Raw genomic sequence first — 24694 nt, forward strand, 5'->3', positions numbered from 1 at the left:
GTCAGTCTCGTCGTAAATGAGTCCGAGCGCAGAGAAAAAACGATCAACAGAGGAAAGTTCAGGGGCGTCAGGAGCCAAGGAGAAGGCCCACTCCTGGGGCCCTTCCTGGAGTCGGGATATGATGATACCCACCCGCTGGTTCTCGGAACCTGAGGAGTGGGGTTTTAGGCGGAAATACAGTCTGCAACTCTCCCGGAAGGAGAGAAACGTCTTACGGTCCCCTGAGAACCGGTCAGGTAACTTGAGGTCGGGTTCTAGAGGTGAGGTGAGGGGTACTACTAAGGCAGCGTCACCCTGGTTGACCCTCTGGGCCAGGGCCTGGACCTGTAGGGAGAGGCCCTGCATCTGCTGGGTCAGGGTCTCAAGGGGGTCCATGATAGCGTAGCGTAGGAGAAATGGTAGACTAGGTATGGGCTTGTAATTAGGTAATGGCAGGAAGGAGGTGAAGGGAAAGTGAGCCCTAATCTACCCACCGCCCTGTCCCTGCCTACTTGCAACGACCCGCCCTAGGCGACGGGGTACAACTGGGCGGCGGTCCCTACGCTGTCTAAGTGCACGGGAGAACAAACAGGGAACACGCAAGGGAAGGGGCAGCAGCCCACGGAACGCCGCGAGGAAACGGAGCGGCGAACGAGTGGTCAGGATCAGGATAAAGTGGAGTATACCCAGGTGAGCACGGAGGAGGAAGCAAGCCGGAGGCAAAGCAAGCAGGTTAAGCAGAACAGCAGCAAGGCAGAAGCAGGCTGGAGCAAGCAGCAGTGGGGCCAGGAATCCAAAAGAATTACAAGCACTGAGGAGGAGAACACGGCAGGTAATAATGGACAGGGGGCGGAGCTAACTCCGACTGACCAGGCCGCGATAGGCTCTCCCACTCCTGAGCCTGCCACCCTGGTTGGTGGGAGATGGTGTCAGTCGAACAGGTCTGGCCTCAGGTGTGGATTGATTAATCCCAGGAGTATACCTAGACGTAGTACCTGGCAGATCCCTAACAGTTATCCTGTTCCTGTTGTTACCCGTGCTGTGTTCTTGTTCCTGAGCCTGTTAGTGTTGGAGTCGTGTCCTACTGCACCTGCTGTCATCTGCCACATCCAATGTTATCCGCCATGTCTGGCGCAACGTGCTGCACCTGCTGTCACCCGCCACGTCTGGCGTGACCTGCTGCACCAACCTACATCCGTGCTAAAGCCTCGGCCACTGTCTGGACTATTCAGGTACCCTAGAGCGGGACTTTGTATTGAGTGCTCTGTTGCTTGGCCAGCTGCCTCCCCGCTACGGCGGTGCAGCCTAGTGGGTCCACATTCCCGCAGACCGTGAAAGTACACTCAGGCCATGGACCCCGCTGGTCAACCTGAGACCTTGACGGCACAAGCCATGCTGGCAGAGATGCAAGACCTTCAGATACGGCAAGACCAACTCCTCCTGTCAGTGAACGCCATTGCACATCGCCTGGTTGTTGAAGCCACAGTCGTCACCGTTCCCCCTACACCTCCTATTTGTACCAGTGCCGATCCCATATGCTTCCTGCCGCTACCTCCTCGCTATGATGGTCCTGCGGGGGATTTCTGAATCAGGGCCAGATCCACTTCAGACTACATGCCAGGGCCTTCTCCTCTGATGACGCTAGGATCGCCTTCATAATCTCTCTCCTTACTGGCAAAGCCCTGGCATGGGCAAATCCCCTGTGGGAACATCAGGGACCAGAGACTCGTGACTTGCAGTACATTTTACGGACTTTCCGATCGATATTTGAGGAATCTGGGAGAGTTTCTTCTGCTGCTGCATCCCTGCTGACCCTACACCAGGGAGAGTATGCCATTAAGTTTCGTACCCTGGCTGCTGAACTAACCTGGAACAATGAGGTCTTGGTGGCCACATTCTGGCAGGGACTGTCTTCTGGGATTAAAGACGAGCTGACTGCTCGCGATCTGCCACCTACCCTGGACGATCTCATCCTACTAGCCACCCGGGTTGACATGAGGATCCGGGAGCGTTTACAAGAGGTACTCCGGGGGAGAGGATTTCCAAGGTTGGCTTCTACTTTCCAGAAATCCCTACTGTCCTCTTCAGTCGTCCCACCAGAAGAGCCAATGCAGATGGACAGGGCCAAATGGTCTACCCAGGAGAGACAATGCAGACGCGCTACAGGACTTTGTATTGCGGCCTCGGAGACCATGTTGTGCATTTGTGTCCCCAGAGGCCAGAGAGACCCTAGTGCCTAGCATTGGTTGGAGAGACGACCCTAGGCGGAATGGTACCAAATAAAAGATTCAATTCCAGGCTAACCATTCCTGTAACCATAGTGTCCGGCGAGAAAACGCACCACGTAGTCAAACTTAATCCAAAAGGATCTAGTGGATCATCTCTAGTTGCCCACAGTTCCTCTGGAGAAATCTTTGACTGTTGCCTCGGGGAATGGACTGCCCTTGCCTGATCCGATTGTATCTGAGACCAAGCCGCTGAAGCTCCAAGTTGGAGCCTTTCATTCAGAACTGATTTTGTTTCTTGTTTTGCTCAAAGCCGTCAATCCTGTTCTGCTGGGTCTGTCTTGGCTTCGATTACATGCCCCAGTCCTGGACTGGAATTCTGGAGAGGTTCTTCAATGGGGCTCCAAATGTCTCGATCGCTGTCTGCTGCAGATCCATCCTGTCCAGCCTCCTCTGCCTCAGTCATTGGCAGGATTACCCCCTCATTTCGCTCAGTTTGCAGATGTCTTCAGCAAGAGGGAGGCTGAGACGCTGCCCCCACATCGGACTTAGGACTGCCCCATTGAACTGGTTCCAAATGCCTCTCTTCCCCGTGGATGGGTATATCCTCTCTCTTTGCCAGAGACTCAATCCATGTCAGTCTATATCCAGGAGAATTTGGAGAGGGGTCTCATACGAAAGTCTTCCTCCCCGGCCAGGGCCGGGTTCTTCTTCCTTAAAAAGAATGACTGATCTCTTTGACCCTGCATTGACTACCGTGGTCTCAACCAGATCACGGTTAAGAACAAATATCCGTTGCCACTTATATCTGAACTGTTTGGCTGTATACAAGGAGCCAGGATTTTTTTCAAAATTAGACTTTCGTGGGGCTTATAATTTGATCTAAATCCGTCAAGGTGACGAGTGGAAGACGGCGTTCAACACCTGAGACGGGCACTACAAATACCTGGTGATGCCCTTCGGACTGTGTAATTCTCCCGCGGTCTTCCAGGAATTCGTCAATGATATCTTCTGAGATCTCCTCTATGTCTGTGTTGTAGTCTATCTCGATGATATTTTGATTTTCTCCCCAGATCCGACGACTCATCGGAGGCATGTCCGTCATGTTCTACTGCGATTAAGGGAGAATCGTCTATATGCAAAGCTGGAGAAGTGCGTCTATGAAAAGAATTCTCTGCTCTTCCTGGGCTACATCATCTCGGATCAAGGTCTCAAGATGGATCCTGAGAAAGTAAAGTCTCTTCTGGAATGGCCACGTCCTCGAGGCCTGAGGTCCATACAGCATTTTTTGGGATTCGCCAACTTCTACTGGCAGTTTATCCCAAACTTCTCATCACTGACTGCCCCCACCTCTACCCTTACCAAGAAGGGTGTGAACGTCAACGTGCGGACTCCAGAGGCAGAATCTGCATTTAATAGCCTCAAGAAAGCCTTCACTTCAGCCTCGATCCTCCATCATGCTGACGTGTCTCGGCAGTTCTCATTGGAGGTGGACGCTTCTTCTGTTGGTGCAGGTGCACTTCTGTTCCAGAGGAATTCCAAAGGAAATGCAGTAGTATGTGGCTATTACTCGAGACTTTTTTCCTCTGCAGAGCGCAACTACTCTATTGGGGATTGGGAACTACTGACCATCAAATTGGCTCTGGAGAGGTGGAGACATCTGCTAGAGGGCGCAGCTCACCCCATCCTGATCTACACCGACCACAAGGACCTCACCTATCTCTAGTCGGCTCAACGCCTAAACCCCTGTCAAGCCAGGTGGTCGCTGTTCTTCACCCGTTTCCAGTTTGTACTCCACTACCGTCCCACTGACGAATGTGAGGGCCGATGCCCTGTCCAGGTCACTTGAGGCGGATGACACAGTAGAGTCTCTTCAAAGTATCATAGACCTGTCCTGCATTGTCACTGCCAATCCTTTGCAGGTTAGAGACATCCCTCCGGGATGGACTTTTGTTCGGTTGGCCGACAGGAGAATAATTCACCGCTGGGGAAACAGCTCTAAACTGGTTGGTGTTCGTAAAACCCGAAACCTGATTACTCGTAATTTCTGGTGGCCCACACTACCCAAAGATGTTGTGGACTTTGTCTCTTCCTGCATGGTGTGTGCTTCTAACAAGGTTGCTCACTCGACGCCTGCCGGCCTGCTCCAACCTTTGCCTGTACCTAATGTCCCCTGGCAGCACATTGGGATGGACTTTATCACAGACCTTCCTCCCACTGTCTGGGTGGTGGTGGACCGGTTCTCGAAGATAGCACATTTTATCCCGCTGACCGGCCTACCTTCTGCTCCCCGATTGGCAAGTCTCTTGATTCAGCACATCTTCCGCATGCATGGCTTGCCCCTTCACATCGTGTCTGATCGGGGGGTTAAATTTACCTCAAAATTCCAGAGAGCCCTCTGTAAACTCCTGGATGTGACATTGGACTTGTCCTCAGCCTATCACCCCCAGTCCAATGGGCAAGTCGACAGGATTAACCAGATCATGGAAAATTATCTCCGCCACTTCATCTCCATACAACATGATAACTGGGTACAGCTTCTTCCATGGGCCGAATTCTCGTATAACAACCACACAAGTGAGTCCACCACTTCCAAACCATTCTACATTGTATACAGTCAACCTAGAGTCCCTCTTCCTGTGCCGGCTACATCTCAGGTACCCGCTGCTGACTCTGCATTTGGGGACTTTCTGCAAATCTGGCAACAGACTCAGTCCTCTATTTGGCTAGCAGTCGATCGCATGAAGCAAAAAGCGGATATAAAAAGAAGAGAGCTGCCTCAGTATCTTCCAGGTACCAAAGTCTGGCTGTCCTCAGAGAATATTAGTTTAAAGGTGCTTTCATACAAGTTTGCTCCCAAGTTCCTCAGACCTCTTGAGATGCTACAACAGATAGGCCCTGTCTCCTATAAGCTTCGGCTGCCTCCTACCCTCCAAATCGCCAACTTCTTTCATGTGTCCCTCCTGAAGCCAGTGGTCCTGAACCGCTACAGTGAGGCTCCCAGTCCCGCAGTTGCTCCCAGCGGTTCATCTGATGTGTTTGAGGTGAGGGAGATCCTGGACTGCAAAAGGGTGGGAGGAAGGACTTTCTATTTGGTGGACTGGAGAGGGTTTGGTCCTGAGGAGAGGTCCTGGGAGCCGGAGGAGAATCTCAGTGCCCCTGCTCTCATTAAGAAGTTCCTCTCTCGCTCTGGTCCCAAAAGGGGGGTGTAAGAGGGGGAATACTGTGGCATCCGTGGCCGCAGACCATCGGGTTTGCTTACCCCCCGGCGGCCATGGCCGTGGATCTGTGAGCGTTGGTTTGCATCTCCTTCCCAGGAGACGCCAGCGCTCACTTCCGCTCTGGTCCGCTGTGTCCCGTAGGGTGCGCACGCGCTCGTGCCCAGGCTTAAAGGGCCAGCGCGCACATGTCAATCATCTTCATCAACTAGCCCATGATTCCCTGGACTATAAGAAGGGCCCTGCCCTTTTGCTCATTACCTGAGCGTTGTTAGTATTCCCATGTCAGTCTTGCACATGGTCCCTCAGTGTTATCCTGTTCCTGTTGTTACCCGTGCCCTGTATCCTGTATAACGTGATGTGTTCTTGTTCCTGAGCCTGTTCATGTTGGAGTCGTGTCCTACTGCACCTGATGTCATCTGCCATTTCCAGTGTCATCTGCCGCATCCAGTGTCTTCTGCCACGTCCAGTGTCATCTGCCACATCCAGTGTTATGCGCCAGGTCTGGCACAACCTGCTGCACCCACCTACATCTATGCTAAAGCCTCGGCCGCTGTCTGGACTATTCAGGTACCCTAGAGCGGGACTTTTTATTGATTGGGTGCTCTGTTGCTTGGTCAGCTGCCTCCCCACTACGGTGGTGCAGCCTAGTGGGTCCACATACCCACAGACCGTGATACACTGGACATGGATAATGGACTTGACACAAACACAGGACACAAGATACAGGACTGGACACGGATACTAGATCGTCTCAGACACAGGGAACTGGAAATGGAACCTTCACAGACTGCCTCTGGGTTAATACTAACATTGTCCAGGCACTGAGGACGTGGGCAGATTTCCTTAAAACGTCCAGGGTGTGCTGGGAGCAATATTCCTGGCATGCGCGCTAGTTCCCGTTCTCAAACAGGGACAAGAACCCTACGGGCATAGGCCAGCGGAGTAGAGAGCAGAGTGCGCTGGCGTTTCTGAGCAGAGAGATGCCGGTGCTGAGGACAGGTAAGCTGGTGGCCGCTGGGGTGAGTGAGACCCGCGGCCATCAGCGCTACAGTACCGGGCCAGCGCAGGGGTATCAATGTTCTCTTCAGGTTCCCAAGATCTCTCTTCATGACCCAACCCTTCCCAGTCCACAAAATAAAAGGTCCTCCTTCCCACCTTCTTGAGATACAGAATTTCCTTGACCTCAAACACATCAGCCGTATTCCTGGGAGATGTAGAAAAATCAGAAGACTTGCTGTAACGGTTGACTACAGGCTTCAGGAGAAAGACATGGAATAAATTGGGAATTTTGAGTGTAGGAGGCAAGCGTAGTTTATATGACACAGGGTTGATCTGTTGCAAGGCCTCAAAGGGATCGCTGAATCTAGGAGCAAATTTATAGGAGGGGATTTTCAAGCAGATATTTTTTGAAGATAGCCAAGCCTTAACCCCGGGAAGGAACTGAGGAGGTGGCCTTCTTTTCTTATCAGCATATCTCTTCATATGTCCAACCGCCTGCAGGATGGTGGACTTGGTTTGTTGCCAGATCTGAAGAAAACTCCCATAGGAAACATTCGCAGCAGGAACTGGAGATGTAACAGGTGTAGGCAGAGGGACACGCTGGTGTTGACTTTAAACTTTTTGGGACAGGCAAAGTTTGAAGCAGACCCACAGGCCTGGAGTGAGAAACTTTTATTTTGAGCGCAATTGGTACACAAGGAGACATAGTCCACAAAATCTGTGGGCAATGTGGGCCACCAATAGTGACGAGAGATAAAGGCTCGAGTCTTCCGAGTGCCGGAATCACCTGCCAACTTGATGTTGTGCCCCCAGGAGAGAATTTTTCTCTGGTCTGCCGGAGGAACATAGGTTTTCCCTGGAACAATGTCTCTGATTTGTAGAGAAGCAACAAATATTATGCGTGAAGAGTCGATGATGTGCTGAGGATCCTCTTCCAGCTCGGTAGTCTTAAATGAACGGGATAGAGCATTTGACATTTTTGTCAGCTGGGCAGAAATGGAGTAGAAAATTAATTCTGGAGAAGAACAGGGAACATCTGGCTTGCTGTGGATTCAGATGTTGTGCCGACTGTGTGAAGGTGAGGTTTTTATGGTCAGTATAGATGACAACAGGGTGTTCAGCGCCCTCCAACAGATGTCTCCACTCTTCTAGAGCCAATTTAATAGCCATGAGCTCCTGATCACCAAAGGAATGGTTTCTTTCTGCTGCCGAGAACATTTTGTAAAAGAAACCACAACAGACTGCTTTTCCTTTAGGGTTCCTTTGAAAATAAAGTGCTCCAGCACCAATGGACGATGCATCAACCTCCAACGAGAACTGTCGTGATATATCTGAATGATGTAAAACGGAGGCAGACGTGAAGGAGCTTTTGAGCTCAGTAAATGCAGTTTTGGCTTTGGCCTTCAATTCTTGGCATTTGCTCCCTTTTTGGTGAGGGCTGAAATGGGAGCAGTAAGCCGAGAAGAGTTAGGGATAAATTGACGGTAGAAATTTGCAAAGCCCAAAAACCTCTGTACGGTACGGTGAGCTTGTGGAGGAGGCCAATCTAAGACAGACTTGACTGTTTCTGGATCCTTCTGGAGTCCTTGGCCTGAAACAATATTTTCAAAGAAACAGCTGGAGCATTACATAGTCCAAGGGTATCACAAGATACTCATAGTGACCATCTCTGGTGTTGAATGCGGTTTTCCACTCATCACTCTTTCGGATGCGTATCAAATTATAAGCCCCACGAAGATCCAGCTTAGTGAAGATCTTGGCTCCATAGATTCTGTTGCAGAGCTCAGAGATCAGCGGTAAGGGGTACTTATTTTTGACCGTAATCTTATTCAGACAACAATAATTGATGCAGGCGTTGGAGGGAGCCATCCTTTCCCACTAAGAAGAATCCGGCTCCGGCTGGAGAAGTAAATTTCCTAATAAACCCCCTTCGAGTTTCTCCTTGACATATGCCGACATGGCTTGGGTTTCAGGCAGAGAGAGTTTGCTCAAAGGTTCTGCGATGGAGAGAATTGGATCTGGCATTGGTTGACCATTCACGGAAGCTATCGCTAGAGGCTTCTCCAGAGGAGCGTGGGTAAGTGGAGACTGTCTACTAAAGCCTGGTAAATGAAGTTCGCAGCTGTAAAGGATCTGCCAGACACAGCTTCTGTGTCGACGTCCGTGGTTAATCAGTCTGCACCTGCTCCTAGGTCTGCTAGAGTGACTCGATCTTCTACCACTCAGGCTGGTAGGCTGAGGAGTGGGAGAACCTATCACAGCCTGGCCAGACGGTTCTAGCTCCCTCCCTCGTTCTATTTATACCTTCATTTCCTGCTTGCCTTTGCCTGTGATTCTATCCTGTTTCCTGGCTCTGCTGCTCCTGCTATTATTATTGACCTTGCTTCATTTTGACCCTGGCTTTACTGACTACGCTCCTGCTCTGCGTTTGGTACCTCGTTCATTCCTGGTTTGACTCGGCTCGTTATCTACGCCTGTTGCTCACGGTGTTGCTGTGGGCAACTGCCCCATTTCCCTTAGCTTCTGTGTACCCTTGTCTGTTTGTCTGTCGTGCACATATTGAGCGTAGGGACCGTCGCCTAGTTGTACGCCGTCGCCTAGGACGGGCTGTGCAAGTAGGCAGGGACTGAGTGGCGGGTAGATTAGGGCTCACCTGTCTGTCTCCCTACTCCGTCATTACAGCAGCTGCTCCAGATAAGCAGAAACAGAATGTGATTCTTCACCTGAGGTGATTGTTACAGGAATTGAGAGTTTAGGAGAGAATGTTGCAGAAGGCATCAGTCCACTTGGGGTACTCCCTCCTATCAACCCTAGGCACTGTAGTTTCCCAGCTTCTGGGGACATTGGCGCACAAAATGACCCTTGCAGCCACAGTACATACATAATATCTCCTAATAGGGAACCCATGTGTAAAGGATCTGCCAGACACAGCTTCTGTGTCGACGTCCGTGGTTAATCAGTCTGCACCTGCTCCTAGGTCTGATAGAGTGACTCGATCTGCTACCACTCAGGCTGGTAGGCTGAGGAGTGGGAGAACCTATTACAGCCTGGCCAGACGGTTCTAGCTCCCGCCTTCGGCCTATTTATACCTTAATTTCCTGCTTGTCTTTGCCTGTGATTCTTTCCTGTTTCCTGGCTCTGCTGCACCTGCTATTATTATTGACCTTGCTTCATTTTGACCCTGGCTTTACTACTACGCTCCTGCTCTGCATTTGGTACCTCGTACACTCCTGGTTTGACTGGGCTCGTTCACTACTCCCGTTTCTCACTGTGTTTCCGTGGGCAACTTCCCCATTTCCCTTAGCTTCTGTGTACCCTTGTCTGTTTGTCTGTCGTACACATATTGAGTGTAGGGACCGTCGCCCAGTTGTACGCCGTCGCCTAGGACGGGCCATGCAAGTAGGCAGGGACTGAGTGGCGGTAGATTAGGACTCATCTGTCTGTCTCACTACCCCGTCATTACATAATCATAGGCTGTGTTTTATGCCTCCCTCCTGAAATGCTGCTCCCCGTCCTTGGCTACCTCGAGGAAACCTCCGGTTCCTGTTCTCACCCCTGAAGGGGAAGAATTCGAGGTGGCCAAGATTGTGGACAGCAGGATGGTCCAAGGCTCCGTCCAGTACCTGGTCCATTGGAGTGGATACGGGCCTGAGGAGAGGACTTGGGTACCCGTCCGGGATGTTCACGCTGGGGTATTGCTCAGAAGGTTCCATCTTCGGTTCCCCAATAAGCCAGGTTCACCTAGAAAGGGTCCAGTGGCCCCTCATAAAAGGGGGGGGTAAGCCCGTGGTTAATCAGTCTGCACCTGCTCCTGGGTCTGATAGAGTGACTCGATCTGCTACCACTCAGGCTGGTAAGCTCAGGAGTGGGAGAACCTATCATAGCCTGGCCAGACGGTTCTAGCACCCGCCCTTGGCCTATTTATACCTTCATTTCCTGCTTGTCTTTGCCTGTGATTCTTTCCTGTTTCCTGGCTCTGCTGCTCCTGCTATTATTATTGACCTTGCTTCATTTTGACCCTGGCTTTACTACTACGCTCCTGCTCTGCGTTTGGTACCTCGTACACTCCTGGTTTGACTCGGCTCGTTCACTACTCCTGTTGCTCACAGTGTTGCCGTGGGCAACTGCCCCATTTCCTTTAGCTTCTGTGTACCCTTGTCTGTTTGTCTGTCGTACACATATTGAGCGTAGGGACCGTCGCCCAGTTGTACGCCGTCGCCTAGGACGGGCCGTACAAGTAGGCAGGGACTGAGTGGCGGGTAGATTAGGGCTCACCTGTCTGTCTCCCTACCCCGTCATTACACCATATATATAGAAATGGCTCGTATGAAGCAAATTCAAAGAAAACCAAACGCGGAACAACACGACCTTTGAGCATAAAAATCAGATACAACTTTTTATTAATCAACAAGATAAAAATTCTAAAATATAATAAAATGGAGCGTACAACCTTCACAGAAAAAGAGGGAGAAAGAAAAATGCACGTACGGTGAGATGGGTACAAAGACACTGTCAAGGTCCTTCATGTAAGACATATAGTGATATAGTTCGTTAATGCATCCCAGCACAGGTAAATCATGATAGGCATAAATAATCCAGATAGTAACCAAATGTCATAGTACACAGGTACAAATGCCTAATATGCTGACCAAATACATATAGTTAACCCTAAGTGGGAAATGCATACATAGTACAATGGAAAAAATACTAGCGCCAGAGAAGGACCAGACCCACGTACACCGCCGTGCACCTGACGAATCTTCGGCGAAACGCGTGTTGGATGTACGTTGGTCTGGTCCTTCTCTGGCGCTGGTATTTTTTCCATGACCTTGACACATTCTTTGTACCCATCTCACCTTTTGTGCTTTTTTCTTTCTCCCGTTTTTTCTGTGAAGGTTGTACGCTCCATTTTATTATATTTTCGTATTGTTATCTTGTTGATTAATAAAGTTGAATCTTATTTTTATGCTTAAAGGTTGTGTTGTCCTTCATTTGGTTTTCTTTTTTTTCCCAGTACATACATAAGTCAGAAGAATGCTTGCGCTGCTGTTCAAGGTCAGACAGTCTGACTGTCCACCTGCATGGGTTCTTCAAGGACGACAGCAGAAGAAAGTAGCAGGGGTCTCTAAAAAGTAGGTGCCAGTCTCTGTAGGACTTTCTCTCTCGAAGAACCTCCTGGGTAGGCTCTCGGAACCACATGTCAATGCGTATCGCCAGAAGAATCGGCTTTCAGGGTACAAGGGAGATCACGACCCGCCAGTTCATCCTTGATTTTTCTGGCTAATCCCTGTCAGAAGGTTGCCACAAAGGCCTCGTTGTTCCAAGCGAGCTCGTCTGCCAGAGTATGGAACCGTATTGCGTTCTCTCCTACTGTCGATTCCTCTTGGTGGCATGTCAGAAGCGAGGCAGCGGCTGAAGACGTGCAGCCTGGTTCCTCAAAGATGGTACGGAAGGTGTCCAGGAAGAGCTGCAGACTAGTGGACTCCGGTCCTTTATGTTCCCAGAAGGGATTTACCCATGCCAAGGCCTTACCAGACAACAGGGAGACTATAATGGCTATTTTCGTCTGGTCTGATGGAAACATATGGGAATACAATTTAAAGTGGATTTTACATTGATTGAGAAAGCCTCGACAGGTTTTGGAGTCCCCATCATAGCAAGGCGGAAGTGGCAACTGAATTCCGGCTCCGCAGCTGACGAACGATGGCTGGCTGAGGTGTAGATGGAGCTACAGCTTGTGGAGCTGCTGGAGCAGGAACAGGAGCGATGTCCAGGCAACTGGCGATTGTATTAACCGCCTGTAGCAGCTGATCCTGGTGTAATTGGAAATCACTTGCACCGCCATCCTGGGTTGACCAGCGCGGTCCATGGCGTGAGCAAACTGTAACGTCCATGGGCAATGTGGACCCACTTGTCTACTTTGCGTTACAAATTAGCTACTTGCCAGACAAGTATATAACAGTCAATGGTACCTTGATGGCAGTCTGATGCCGGATTATAGGAATCTGGCTTGCGCTGGATAAATGGAAGCTGCCTTGTGTTGGATTATCGGAAGCTGGCTTGTGTCGGATTATTGGAAGCTGGTTTGTGCCGGATTATCGGAAGCTGGTTTGTGCAAGATAAACGAAAGCTGCCTTGTGTTGGATTATCGGAAGCTGGCTTGTGCCGAATTATCTGAAACTGTCTTGTGCAGGATTAACGGAAACTGAACTGGTCATGGACACTGGAGTCATCATGTATACTGGAATCGCCATGGACACTGGACACGGATACTGGATAGTCACAGACACAGGTTACAGGGAACTGGAAAAGGGACCTTCACAGACTAACTCTGGATTAATACTAACATTGGTCAAGCACTGAGGAAGTGGTCAGAGTAACTTAAAAAGTCCAGGGTGTGCTGGGATAGGCTGGGAGCAATATTCCTGGTGCGAGCGCTGGCCCTTTAAGAATGGGGATGAGCGCACCCAACCTACAGGAATAGGCCAGGGAAGAAGGAGTGCGCCGGCATCCCTGAGCATGCGCTACAAAATGTACCACAAAGTTGTGGTATTGGAGACTTTAACATGCAAACCCTCATATAGCTTTGAAAAATAAAGTTATGGCTCTGGAATGGTGGCAACACAAAAAAAACAGTTTTTCTATAAGAAGTGCTTTTAATGCGCAAAATAAATAAAACATTAAAAAAAACACATATATTTGGTATGGACATATTTGTCACAACACGTAGAGGAAGATATTAAGTATACTGCACAGTGAACAATATACAAACAATCCAAAAAACTATTTCGGATTTGTAGTTTTCTGTTTTCCCCATTTTGTCCTCTCAAAAAATTTATAAAAGTTAATCAATAAATTATGTGTACCATATGTTGGTACCTTTTCGAAAAGTACAACTTACCTTGCTAAAAACAAGCCAACATAGAATTAAATCGTCGGGGGAAAAAGCTTTGGGGGATGCACAAAAGGAAAGAAATTGCTGGTTACTTAACAAACAAAATAGGCCGGGTCCTCTAAACGGTTAAAACTGATAATCACAAAGTTTATGGATCCAAAGCACATTTTTTAAATAGTCCCTTCTTTAGTGGTGTTTACATTGAATTTGGACAATGTGCAGAAGCATGCTGTCTTTCCATGTTTTTTAATGCATTTCTCCTATTTACAGAGCAGCAAATGGAGTTGCGCCCACAAGGTTGGCCTCTGCCACGTCCTGACCACATTCATCATGTTGTAGAGGATTTTCTTACCGACTGGACTGGCTCTAAATCTCATATACTCCCATTACGTCGTTTTCTTGAAAACTGTTTACATAAAGACCTTAGAACGTTCTATGCAGGTAAGAGACAAAGCGATATTTCTAATTAGAATTGGATTTGCGCAGGGGTGAGATTCAAATTTTTAACAACAGGTTCTCCATTTTGCCTACAAAGACATACGCACCGGGAGGGGGGCGGTGTGGTGATTTTTCGCGGTGTATCACACGATGGAAAATTATTCTAATAATCAAATAAAACAATTACAATATTCTAAATACGCCCTATATTAAAGTGGATTCTAAATAAAAAAGTTCCCTGTCCAGAATATTTAACTGAATTTTCACACTATGTATGTAATTACATAAGCGTAAATACCTACCTACCCACACATTATATTAAACTCACCCACTACGTATAGGCCCATATGTGCACATTCAATATCGTAAGCGTGCTCAGCCCATTTAGTTAGGCTGTACACTGTGAGAATGGTGGTGGACAGTGCGGCATGCACAGTAAGCCGTGACAAATCTCCTGGCTAATGCACAGATACGGTGCCAGAACCAAGCTCAGTACATAAATACAACACCAGAATAAAAGCTCAGTACATATATACAGCAGCAGAACAAAGCTCATTACATATATACAGCACCATAACCGAGCTCCGTACATATATACAGCAAGAGCACAAATACAGCTCCGTACAGAAATAATTAGCAAATTCAGTATAATCCTTGCCATATAAGTTTGTACGGCATAAAACTACAGGTCGCAGTATAGCCTGAACAATGGTAAGGATATGCTGGGAGTTGCTGTTTCACAAAAAAGAACAATACACCCATCATCTCGCTGCAGATCATGCAGATACTAAAGTACTGATCAGTCATTTACATTTAGTGACTCACAGGTGACGTCTTCTCAGATTGGAGTCGTTCATTTTCTCTTTTCTTTTCCATCCGGTCCAGACCTCTATGATGACGCCTCCGGGCCACGACCCATTTGTGTAGTTTCCTGTAGCCTCCCCTCTATATAGTGCCCTTGTAGATGGGGCCCCCTATATAGTCCCCTATAGATAGGGCCCCCAACTCTGCCCACAGTAAAAGGAAAAAAAAACATATGATTACCTGTCCCCGTTCCCACACAGTCCTCCAATGACTCCAGGCCTCATTAAGCGGAACGGCACAGTGGTAGGATGACGCAATTGCACCATCTGCTTCATCGCTAAAGCGCCAAATTGCGAGGTATCCTGTGCCCTGCCAGGACAGCGCTAGCCAAATCAATTGTATACGCGGATATGGATATATATATATGATGCTTGAGAAAGGCCCCATGGAGTAGGGCTGAAACGTCGCATGTGGTGAATAAATCCACTTTTTTCACTATCAAGGTGTGCTGTCTCGTATTTTGAAATGATTTACTATATATATATATATATATATATATATATATATATATATAGTAGGTAGAAAAAAGCAGCACTTCAGAGAATTCAAGTATCACGGTGCTATGCGTCCTTGACCGTCATCCACACGGTCCTGTATTGGATACACAAACGAGGAAATAGACACAGCACTCCAAAAGTAGTTGCAAAGATAGTGGTTTATTCACCCATGTACAGAAATAGATATGTTTCAGTCCTCTCAGCAGGACCTTTGTCAAGCAATAGTGATATGTGTCAATCAGGGTTTTATACCCTCCACTTGTGAATACATAATTCGTGATCACTACATCAGAATTGTAAAAAGCATACAAAAAAATGCATTTAAAGTACATTCAAATTGTGCATATGTTACATACATATATCGTACATATATCAAATAAAGTGCACAGTGAAAATACATCATATAAAACTTAAAAAATCGTCAATTGTCAGAAAAGCTCATGAATATTCATAAGGAGGAGGAAACAGGAGCCACTCACCAATCGCGTAATCCTGGACAAATATTGGGAATAATATCCCTAATCACAGACTAATTGAAAGTCATCTATGAGAGGCAGCAGCGCTAACCAATGGAATGAAAGCATCAACTGTTGTCATGGCATCCATGTTACTCAGCCAATGCTCGCTTAGCATAAGCCGGTGCCTAGGCAACGCTGTCAAAACACTATGTGTTATATACGCAAAGTGCGCAAACCTCCAATAGAGACAAAAACCACAATTTATTTGTTTTTTTCATTTATTCAAGTCCAGCGATAATTAAGACCGTGTCATTGCCATCTTGTCCACGTATATCGTGGTACATCAAGCAAGCTCCATGAGAGCTATAGGTATATATTCACCACCTCCGTGCAGAAGCCACTTTGAGCAAACATAACGGTCTATTATAAATCATATAAAGGAAATTTTTTCATATATTTCTAACCAAGTGGGATGTCCGTAGGGGAGTCACAACTACTCGACACTATCGTTATATTCAGGAACAAAGCTGCTGTTGTCAACAGTAGATGCCCGACAATTTCATTATAAAAAACAAAAAACAAATGTTATTATATATATATATATATATATATATATATATATATATATATATAAATTGGATTGTCCAATTATCTTGAATGGTGGATGGCTCATCCTGTATTTATTCATATTTCAATTCTGTATCAAGAAATGACAAAATGACGAAATATTAAAATCGATTATCAATCATATCACATCCAATACAAGAAAAATAAATGGCAGAATTAAGGGGGAATACAAGGCAAACTAACCTCATTATAATGTATAAATCCTGAAATATATCATTAAAGCATATGTCTGGATATTTGGAAATCTACATTGAGTCTCTTAGGTCTCAATGTGTCAAAATTAAAAATCCATTGCAATTCACGTTTTTTTAGCATCATGAGTCTATCACCACCTCGTTTTGGCAATGGAACATGGTCCAAGATCATAAATCGTAGATCACGTTCATAATGACCTTTTTACACAAAGTGTTTTGAAACAGGCAGATCCAGTTTTCCCTTTCAAATTGTATACCTGTGATTATTCAGGCGTGTCTTCATATCACATATTGTTTCACCAACATATAATAAATTGCATGGACACCAAAGGACATAAACTACCCAGTCGGTATTAGAAGTTAAGAAATATCAAATTTTATATTTAGTATGGGGATGTATAAATTCCTCTCCTTTCTTCATTAGAGGGCAATTGATACATCCCAAACATGGAAAACTACCCATCTTTGGAGGCTTTAAAAATGTCTGTCGAGTTTTTACAGTAGTAGATTTAATGTCAGTTTTTACTAATCGATCTTTAAGATTAGTTGGACGTCTGTATGACATAAGAGGACTTACATCAAATTCTCCAATACCTCTATGTCCATCTCTGACTATTGACCAATGTTTCCTAATAATGTTCCCTATCTGAGGGCTTAAATCATTGTATGTCGACACAAATGGAATTCTTTCAAGATTCTTTTTTTGTACGGTTACCAGACAGGGCATCATGCCTTGTGTGTTTTTGAATCCTGGACTTTTGTTTATTAACCACACTCTGTGGATAGCCCCTTGATAAAAAATTTCTGATCATGATGTCAAGAGGTGGTGGAGATACATCGACGATATCTTCCTCATTTGGCTGGGTACAGAAACCCAATTATTAGACTTTCACCATTTCCTTGACGGTATAGTTCCATGGATCAAATTTACGTTGGTTTTTTCGAGGGAAACCATACAATTCTTGGATACTAGGGTCATTGTTCAAGATAATGGATTACATACAGAACTATTCATAAAATCTACTGATCGTAATACATTGTTGCGATACGATAGTTGCCATCCTGGGAGAATTATTGACTCTTTGCCATTTAGTCAAATGTTACGTGTAAGACAAATTGTTGATCAGGATGAAAAGTTAGACCCTGCTCTTGACATCATGATCAGCAATTTTTTATCAAGGGACTATCCACATACAATGATTTTAGCCCTCAGATAGGGAACATTATTAGGAAATATTGGTCGATAGTCAGAGATGGACATAGAGGTATTGGAGAATTTGATGTAAGTCCTCTTATGTCATACAGACGTCCAACTAATCGTAAAGATCGATTAGTAAAAACTGACATTAAATCTACTACTGTAAAAACTCGACAGACATTTTTAAAGCCTCCAAAGATGGGTAGTTTTCCATGTTTGGGATGTATCAATTGCTCTCTAATGAAGAAAGGAGAGGAATTTATATATCCCCATACTAAATATAAATATAAAATTCGATATTATTCCCAATATGTGTCCAGGATTACGTTTTATATGATGTATTTTCACTGTGCACTTTATTTGATATATGTACGATATATGTATGTAACATATGCACAATTTGAATGTACTTTAAATGCATTTTTTTGTATGCTTTTTACAATTCTGATGCAATGATCACGAATGATGTATTCACAAGTGGAGGGTATAAAACCCTGATTGACACATATCACTATTGCTTGACAAAGGTCCTGCTGAGAGGACTAAAATGTAGCTATTTCTGTACATGGGTGAATAAAGCACTATCTTTGCAACTGCTTTTGGAGTGCTGCGTCTATTTCCTCGTACGTGTGTGTGTGTATATATACAGTGAAGGTAATAAGTATTTGATCCCTTGCTGATTTTGTAAGTTTGCCCACTGTCAAAGTCATGAACAGTCTAGAATTTTTAGGCTAGGTTAATTTTACCAGTGAGAGATAGATTATATTTTTTTTTAAAAACAGAAAATCACATAGTCAAAATTATATATATTTATTTGAATTGTGCACAGAGAAATAAGTATTTGATCCCCTACCAACCATTAAGAGTTCAGCCTCCTCCAGACCAGTTACACGCTCCAAATCAACTTGGTGCCTGCATTAAAGACAGCTTTATGTACTGAGCTTTGTTCTGGTGCTGCATATACGTACTGAGCTTGGTTCTGGCGCTGTATATATTTACCTTATCTTAAAGTAAAGGTAGATTTAAACAACAGAGACCGGTTCTTTAAGGTTATATTCACGCACAGCAGATTTTATTTTCCGGAAACCACAAACAATTTACAGCTCCTGACGTCTTTAGGGTCTCAAAGTATTCTTCTTTTTCTCATCTGTATGACTCATTCTGCTTTTACAGCAAATTCAAAACCGTGCCAGATCTGTACGGTACAATGTCTTTATAGCTTGGGGGGCCCACACTTTGTGAACTGCCGGGGCCCATTGTGCCCTGAATCTGCCCCTGTCCATGAGATATTTTTTATTTCTTTATTTCAATGTATGTTGATCAGATACAATTGTGTTATGACAGGGTGAGTACAACGTACGGAGTCTCTAAACTTTTTATTAATGACATGGTCATATTATGAATAAGAGGATTATAGGATAAACATTATTTCTATTGGGCTTCATTTTCTAGTTCTGTGAGTGAAGCCAGTAATGTAAGCAATAAATCATTTAATTTCACTTGCCATGGCTTCCAGAAGACAGAGAAACGAGCATGAAAACACTGCTGACTACATTGAGAGAACAGGAAAACACTGCAATAGACATCCATTTTATTTTTCAGAGTTGCTACTTCTTTCTTTCCATGGTTAAATAATATTTTTTTTTGTTAACAAAAGCGAACATTAAAATGTGCATTTATAATAATGGAATCATTATGGTTACAAATCCTCATTGTCTCCAAAATATCAAAAAGACCTCTCCCAGAGCGGTCTCCGTTAAGGGCCTGCTCACATCTGCATTGAGGTTCTGTTTGGGGCCACCGTTACAGATCCGGCAAAAAACAGAACCTACCAGAAGCTATTGCTTTTGGTAAAACTAAGGACACCATGATGAAAACCCAACGGAACCCATTAAATTAAATGAGTTCCGTCTGGCACCGTTCTGCTCCTCTGATGGGGCAGAACAACGGAAACACAGACGCAGATGTGAACAGGCCCTTGCCTTGTTGTGATAAGTTTTAGAATAATATTCTTGATTATATATTTGACGATCAATATGGCTTTTGTTTTGCAGATTCCTGTTTTTCATTTTCATTGACCCATCAGAAGTTGCCAATTTTTTGCCAGCAGGTTTATCTACAGAACCAAGGCCTCAAGGGAAAAGATGAATTTAAGTATTATACAAATCATGCAGGATTTACAATGCAAAGGGAAGTTAAAGTTAATCCCTCTTATAGCCAGAGTATCAGGAAAGATGAATTGTGACATTTCATTTGCCATTAAGTTGTCTCCTATTGCATTTTTGTCACACCATAAAGTTTCTGATCTTTAAAGAAAATGTATTGCTAAATAAGACCCTGCGAAACGTGTCCATAGGGCTCCATTGTCATACAGAGGCCAGAAGGATGTCTTTTTGGCCTTCATTTGACTGAAATACGTTAGTATACCGCAAAAACAAAAGTGAAATAGCAATGTAGACTACGGTATTCCATCCCGCAAAGTCCAGTAAAAAAGCGTATGAATTAAACGTATAAGTTTTATTACATTGTAGTCTATGGGTGATGTATGCCACTGTAATGAATTTGTCACAGGCATCTGTTAAATGGATGTCATGAGTTTTCCAATAGCTTTTCATGACGTATCTGTTAAACAGAGGCCAATATAGCCTGTGGCGGATGGATGCATTAAACAAATGCTTCACAGTGACACCCGTCACCCACGGGCTCTAACGATATCTGTCTAAAGGATACGTCACAAAAAGGGTAATGAGAGTTCATATCCTATCTGTTAAAAGGATACCACTATAGCCTATGGGTGACGGTTGGCACAGTTAGGCATGAGTCATAGCCTTTATTTAACATATAGGTTGGGTGCTTTTCCCGGCATATACATCCAATAAAGGCCAAAACACTTGATGTGAACATAGCCTAGAGGGAACCTTAGTAAAGAAATAAATATTTCTTTCAGTGTTACTACATTTATTTAACCCCTTCCCGACATATGACGTATACCTACGTCATAACCAGGTAGGGGAAGTATGGAGCATGCTCACGGGCTGAGCCCGCTCCATACAATGTGGGTGTCAGCTGTATGTTACAGCCGACACTTTGCAGTAACGAGCGGGATCGCGCTCGAGCGCGATACCGCTAGTTTAACCCATTAAATGCCGCGGTCAATAGCTGCCGTGGCATTTAAATTGTTAGAAAGAGGGCAACCCCCTCTAACAGCTCATTGGCCCCTCCGCGATGTGATCGCAGGGTGCCGATGGTTGCTATGGCAGCCTGGGGACCTAATGAAGGCCCCCCCAGGTCTGCTATCTCTGTGCAAGACAATATACTGTAATACATTTGCGTTGTAGTATATAATGCAATCGATCCAACGATCGCTGGTTCAAGTCCCCTAGGGGGACTAATAAAAATCAGTTAAAGTTATTTTTTTATGTACAAAAAAACTAAATATGAAAAGTTAAAAATATATATATATATATTCCCCCTAAAGCATTGTAAAAAAAGAAATAAACATAATTGGTATCGCCGCATCCGAAAAAAAGTCTGAAAAAAAAACAATTACAAATATTTAAATTCCAGAGTTGCTGTTTTATGGTCATCTCATTTCCCACAAAAAAATAGAATAAAAAGTAATCAAAACCTCGCATGTACCCAAAAAAAAGCATTAAACACCACAACTTATCCCGCAAACAAATATGCCCTCAGAATGCTTAAAGAGGCTCTGTCACCAGATTTTCAAACCCCTATCTCGTATTGCAGCAGATCGGCGCTGCAATGTAGATAACAGTAACGTTTTGTTTTTTTTTCAAAAATGAGCATTTTTGGCCAAGTTATGAGAATTTTTATATTTATGCAAATGAGCCTTTCTTAAGTACAACTGGGCGTGTTTAAAGTTAAGTACAAGTGGGCGTGTATTGTGTGTGTACATCTGGGCGTTTTTACTTGTTTTACTAGCTGGGCGTTGTGAATAGAAGTGTATGATGCTGACGAATCAGCATCATCCACTTCTCTTCGTCAACACCCAGCTTCTGGCAGTGCACAGACACACAGCGTGTTCTCCAGAGATCACGCTGTGACGTCACTTCCTGCCCCAGGTCCTGCATCGTGTCGGACGAGCGAGGACACATCGGCACCAGGTGACAGAGGCTACATCGACTTACCTGCAAACGCCGATGCTGCTGCAGAATCAACTGTAGCCTCTGTCGCCTGGTGCCGATGTGTCCTCGCTCATCCGACACGATGCAGGACCTGGGGCAGGAAGTGACGTCCCAGCGTGATCTCTCGAGAACACGCTGTGTGTCTGTGCACTGCCAGAAGCTGGGTGTTAACGAAGAGAAGTGGATGATGCTGATTCGTCAGCATCATACACTTCCATTCACAACGCCCAGCTAGTAAAACAACTAAAAACGCCCAGATGTACACACACAATACACGCCCACTTGTACTTAACTTTAAACACGCCCAGTTGTACTTATGAAAGGCACATTTGCATAAATATAAAAATGCTCATAACTTGGCCAAAAATGCTCGTTTTAAAAAAACAAAAAACGTTACTGTAATCTACATTGCAGCGCCGATCTGCTGCAATACAAGATAGGGGTTTGAAAATCTGCTGACAGAGCCTCTTTAATGGACGGAAAAATAAAAAAGTTATGGCTCTCAGAATTTGGCGACAATTAAATCTTATTTTTCACGTTAGTTTTTTCTTTGTAAAAGTAGTAAAATATAGAAAAAAGCGTTATAAATTTGGTATCGCCATAATCGTATTGACCCCCAAAATAAAGTGAACATGTTGTTTTAATTGCACAGTGAATTCCGTAAAAACGAAGCGCAAAAAACATTGGAGGATTCTCTGTTTTTTTCATTTTCTACCCCACAAATATTTTTTTCCCCGTTTCCTAGTACATTATATGGTACAATAAATGGTGCCATGAAAAGCTACAACTCGTCCCGCAATAGTCAAGCCCCCATAGGACTATATCGACAGAAAAGTTAAAAAGTTATGGCTTTTGGAAGGTGGGGAGGAAAATAATTTGATTAAAAACCTGAAAAATGGCTGCAGCGGGAAGGGGTTAAAAGAAATCTCCCCTTTTGCTCAGTATTTCTCAGTTAAAAATGTAACTTAGTTTAGTAATAATGGAAATGTTTCCTTTTCTTATTTTGTACTAATTTTGTAACAATGTAATTACAATGTTATTTTTTTTGCCCCACATACAGCAGTGAAATAAACAAAACAAAAAATGGATGGCTTCTTCTTGGAATCTGTATGCAGTTTGCAGACATTCTTTTGACTTAACAGCTTATGCTCTGTGCATACTACGTTTTGGTTCTATTTTTAGCATGTACGTCGTAAAAGCTTCCTACGTATACAATAAACGTGTCCATAGTAATGCATTAGCCCAATGGAGGCCAAAAGAGTGTCCTTTGGCTTCAGTCGGGATTCACTACTTTCTGGTAACATGAATTGCATAACTGACTTTAGCTTTCTCTCTGAACAATAACTAAAATATAAATATAAATAATAATAAAATATAAATAGATAACTATGATGCTAGGAGCCCAGCTCCCTGCAGTGTGTTCGGTCCGGGAAATGCGGCCCACATGCAGACTGTATATCACGGACCAAGCACGCTCGTGTGAATTAGGCCTTAGGCCCTGCAGGGGTTTTACACTGCCAGGCATAATACACTGCAATACTTCATTATTGCAGTTTATTATTATTCCGTTCCGACGGAAAGCTCAGACGGAACGGACCCCTGACGCAGATGTGAACGAAGTCTAAGTAAAAAAAACATTATTGTCATCTTGTAGAGCAACCTGGAATTTCCTGAAAATTTAAAAGTAAGTATAGTAGACCCTCAGCTTCCAAACATAAACCCAATGAAGAAAGTAAAATAAAGGAACAAAAGGCAATACACATAAAAGAAAACAAAACATTACCACATTTTAGGAATGTGGACTATAGTGGAAAGTACAGTAGTGTTACCTCAGAAACAGCAGTGCATAAAAAAACGAAAACCTTAGTGCCTAACTTGTAGCAATATATATATATATATATATAAAAAAGGGGGAGTTAACAGGTCAAAGACCCAAAAGCCAGCTGTAAGCCCAGGCACATAGTGACAAATGAAACAAACAATTGAATTCAACAGAATTGGGACTTCAGAGAAGGATCTCCAGAGTAGAAATAGGTTTCCAGATATGATTCTCAACGGGATTGCGTCAATATCAAAGGAAATCTAGTATGACATCAATCCTACATGATAGTCAAAATAAAGGATACACTCCGTCAGTCCTTCTTAACCGATTGCCAGTCCTCCATTATCTTTTCAGGAACAGCAGTGTTGGAATCTCCATCCAGGGATTACCCAGAAGGAGAAGAAAGCAGTTTCCCTCTGTTTACCGTTGTAAGCAGTTCGTAAAAAAAAAAAAAAAACCTTAGTACCTAACTTGCAGCAATATATATATATATATATATATATATATATATATATAGAAAAAAGGGGGGGGGTTAACAGGTCAAAGACCCAAAAGCCGGCTGTAAGCCCAGGCTCATAGGGATAAATGAAACAAACAATTGAATTCAACTGAATTGGGGCAGCAGTGTTGGAATCTGCATGTACACTACCGTTCAAAAGTTTAGGGTCACTTAGACATTACCTTATTTTTGAAAGAAAAGCAGTTTTTTTCAATGAAGATAACATTAAATTAATCAGAAATACACTCTATATATTGTTAATGTGCTAAATGACTATTCTAGCTGCAAACGTCTGGTTTTTAATGCAATATCTACATAGGTGTATAGAGGCCCATTTCCAGCAACCATCACTCCAGTGTTCTAATGTTACATTGTGTTTGCTAACTGTGTTAGAAGGCTAATGGATGATTAGAAAACACTTGAAAACCCTTGTGCAATTATGTTATCACCGCTGTAAACAGTTTTGCTGTTTAGAGGAGCTATAAAACTGACTTTCCTTTGAGCTAGTTGAGAATCTGGAGTATTACATTTGTGGGTTCGATTAAACTCTCAAAATGGCTAGAAAAAGAGAGCTTTCATGTGAAACTCGACACTCTATTCTTGTTCTTAGAAATGAAGGCTATTCCATGAGAG

The 24694-nt window shown here is 44.4% G+C and overlaps 1 protein-coding gene across 3 annotated transcripts in view; it reads left to right on the top strand.

Moving 5' to 3' along the window:
- Window positions 1–21322, top strand: part of FOXRED2 (FAD dependent oxidoreductase domain containing 2) — a 117071-nt gene extending 95749 nt beyond the window's left edge. For all 3 annotated transcript variants that reach the window (XM_075833507.1, XM_075833509.1, XM_075833508.1), the window contains 2 exons: window positions 13590–13760; window positions 19650–21322. In XM_075833507.1, the coding sequence (XP_075689622.1) occupies window positions 13590–13760; window positions 19650–19840 (362 nt within the window). In that variant the 3' untranslated portion in view covers window positions 19841–21322. The remainder of the gene's footprint in view (window positions 1–13589; window positions 13761–19649) is intronic.
- The last annotated feature ends 3372 nt before the right edge of the window (window positions 21323–24694 follow it).

The sequence above is a fragment of the Rhinoderma darwinii genome, chromosome 7 (assembly GCF_050947455.1).
Source record: "Rhinoderma darwinii isolate aRhiDar2 chromosome 7, aRhiDar2.hap1, whole genome shotgun sequence".
Taxonomy (NCBI): Eukaryota; Metazoa; Chordata; class Amphibia; order Anura; family Rhinodermatidae; genus Rhinoderma; species Rhinoderma darwinii.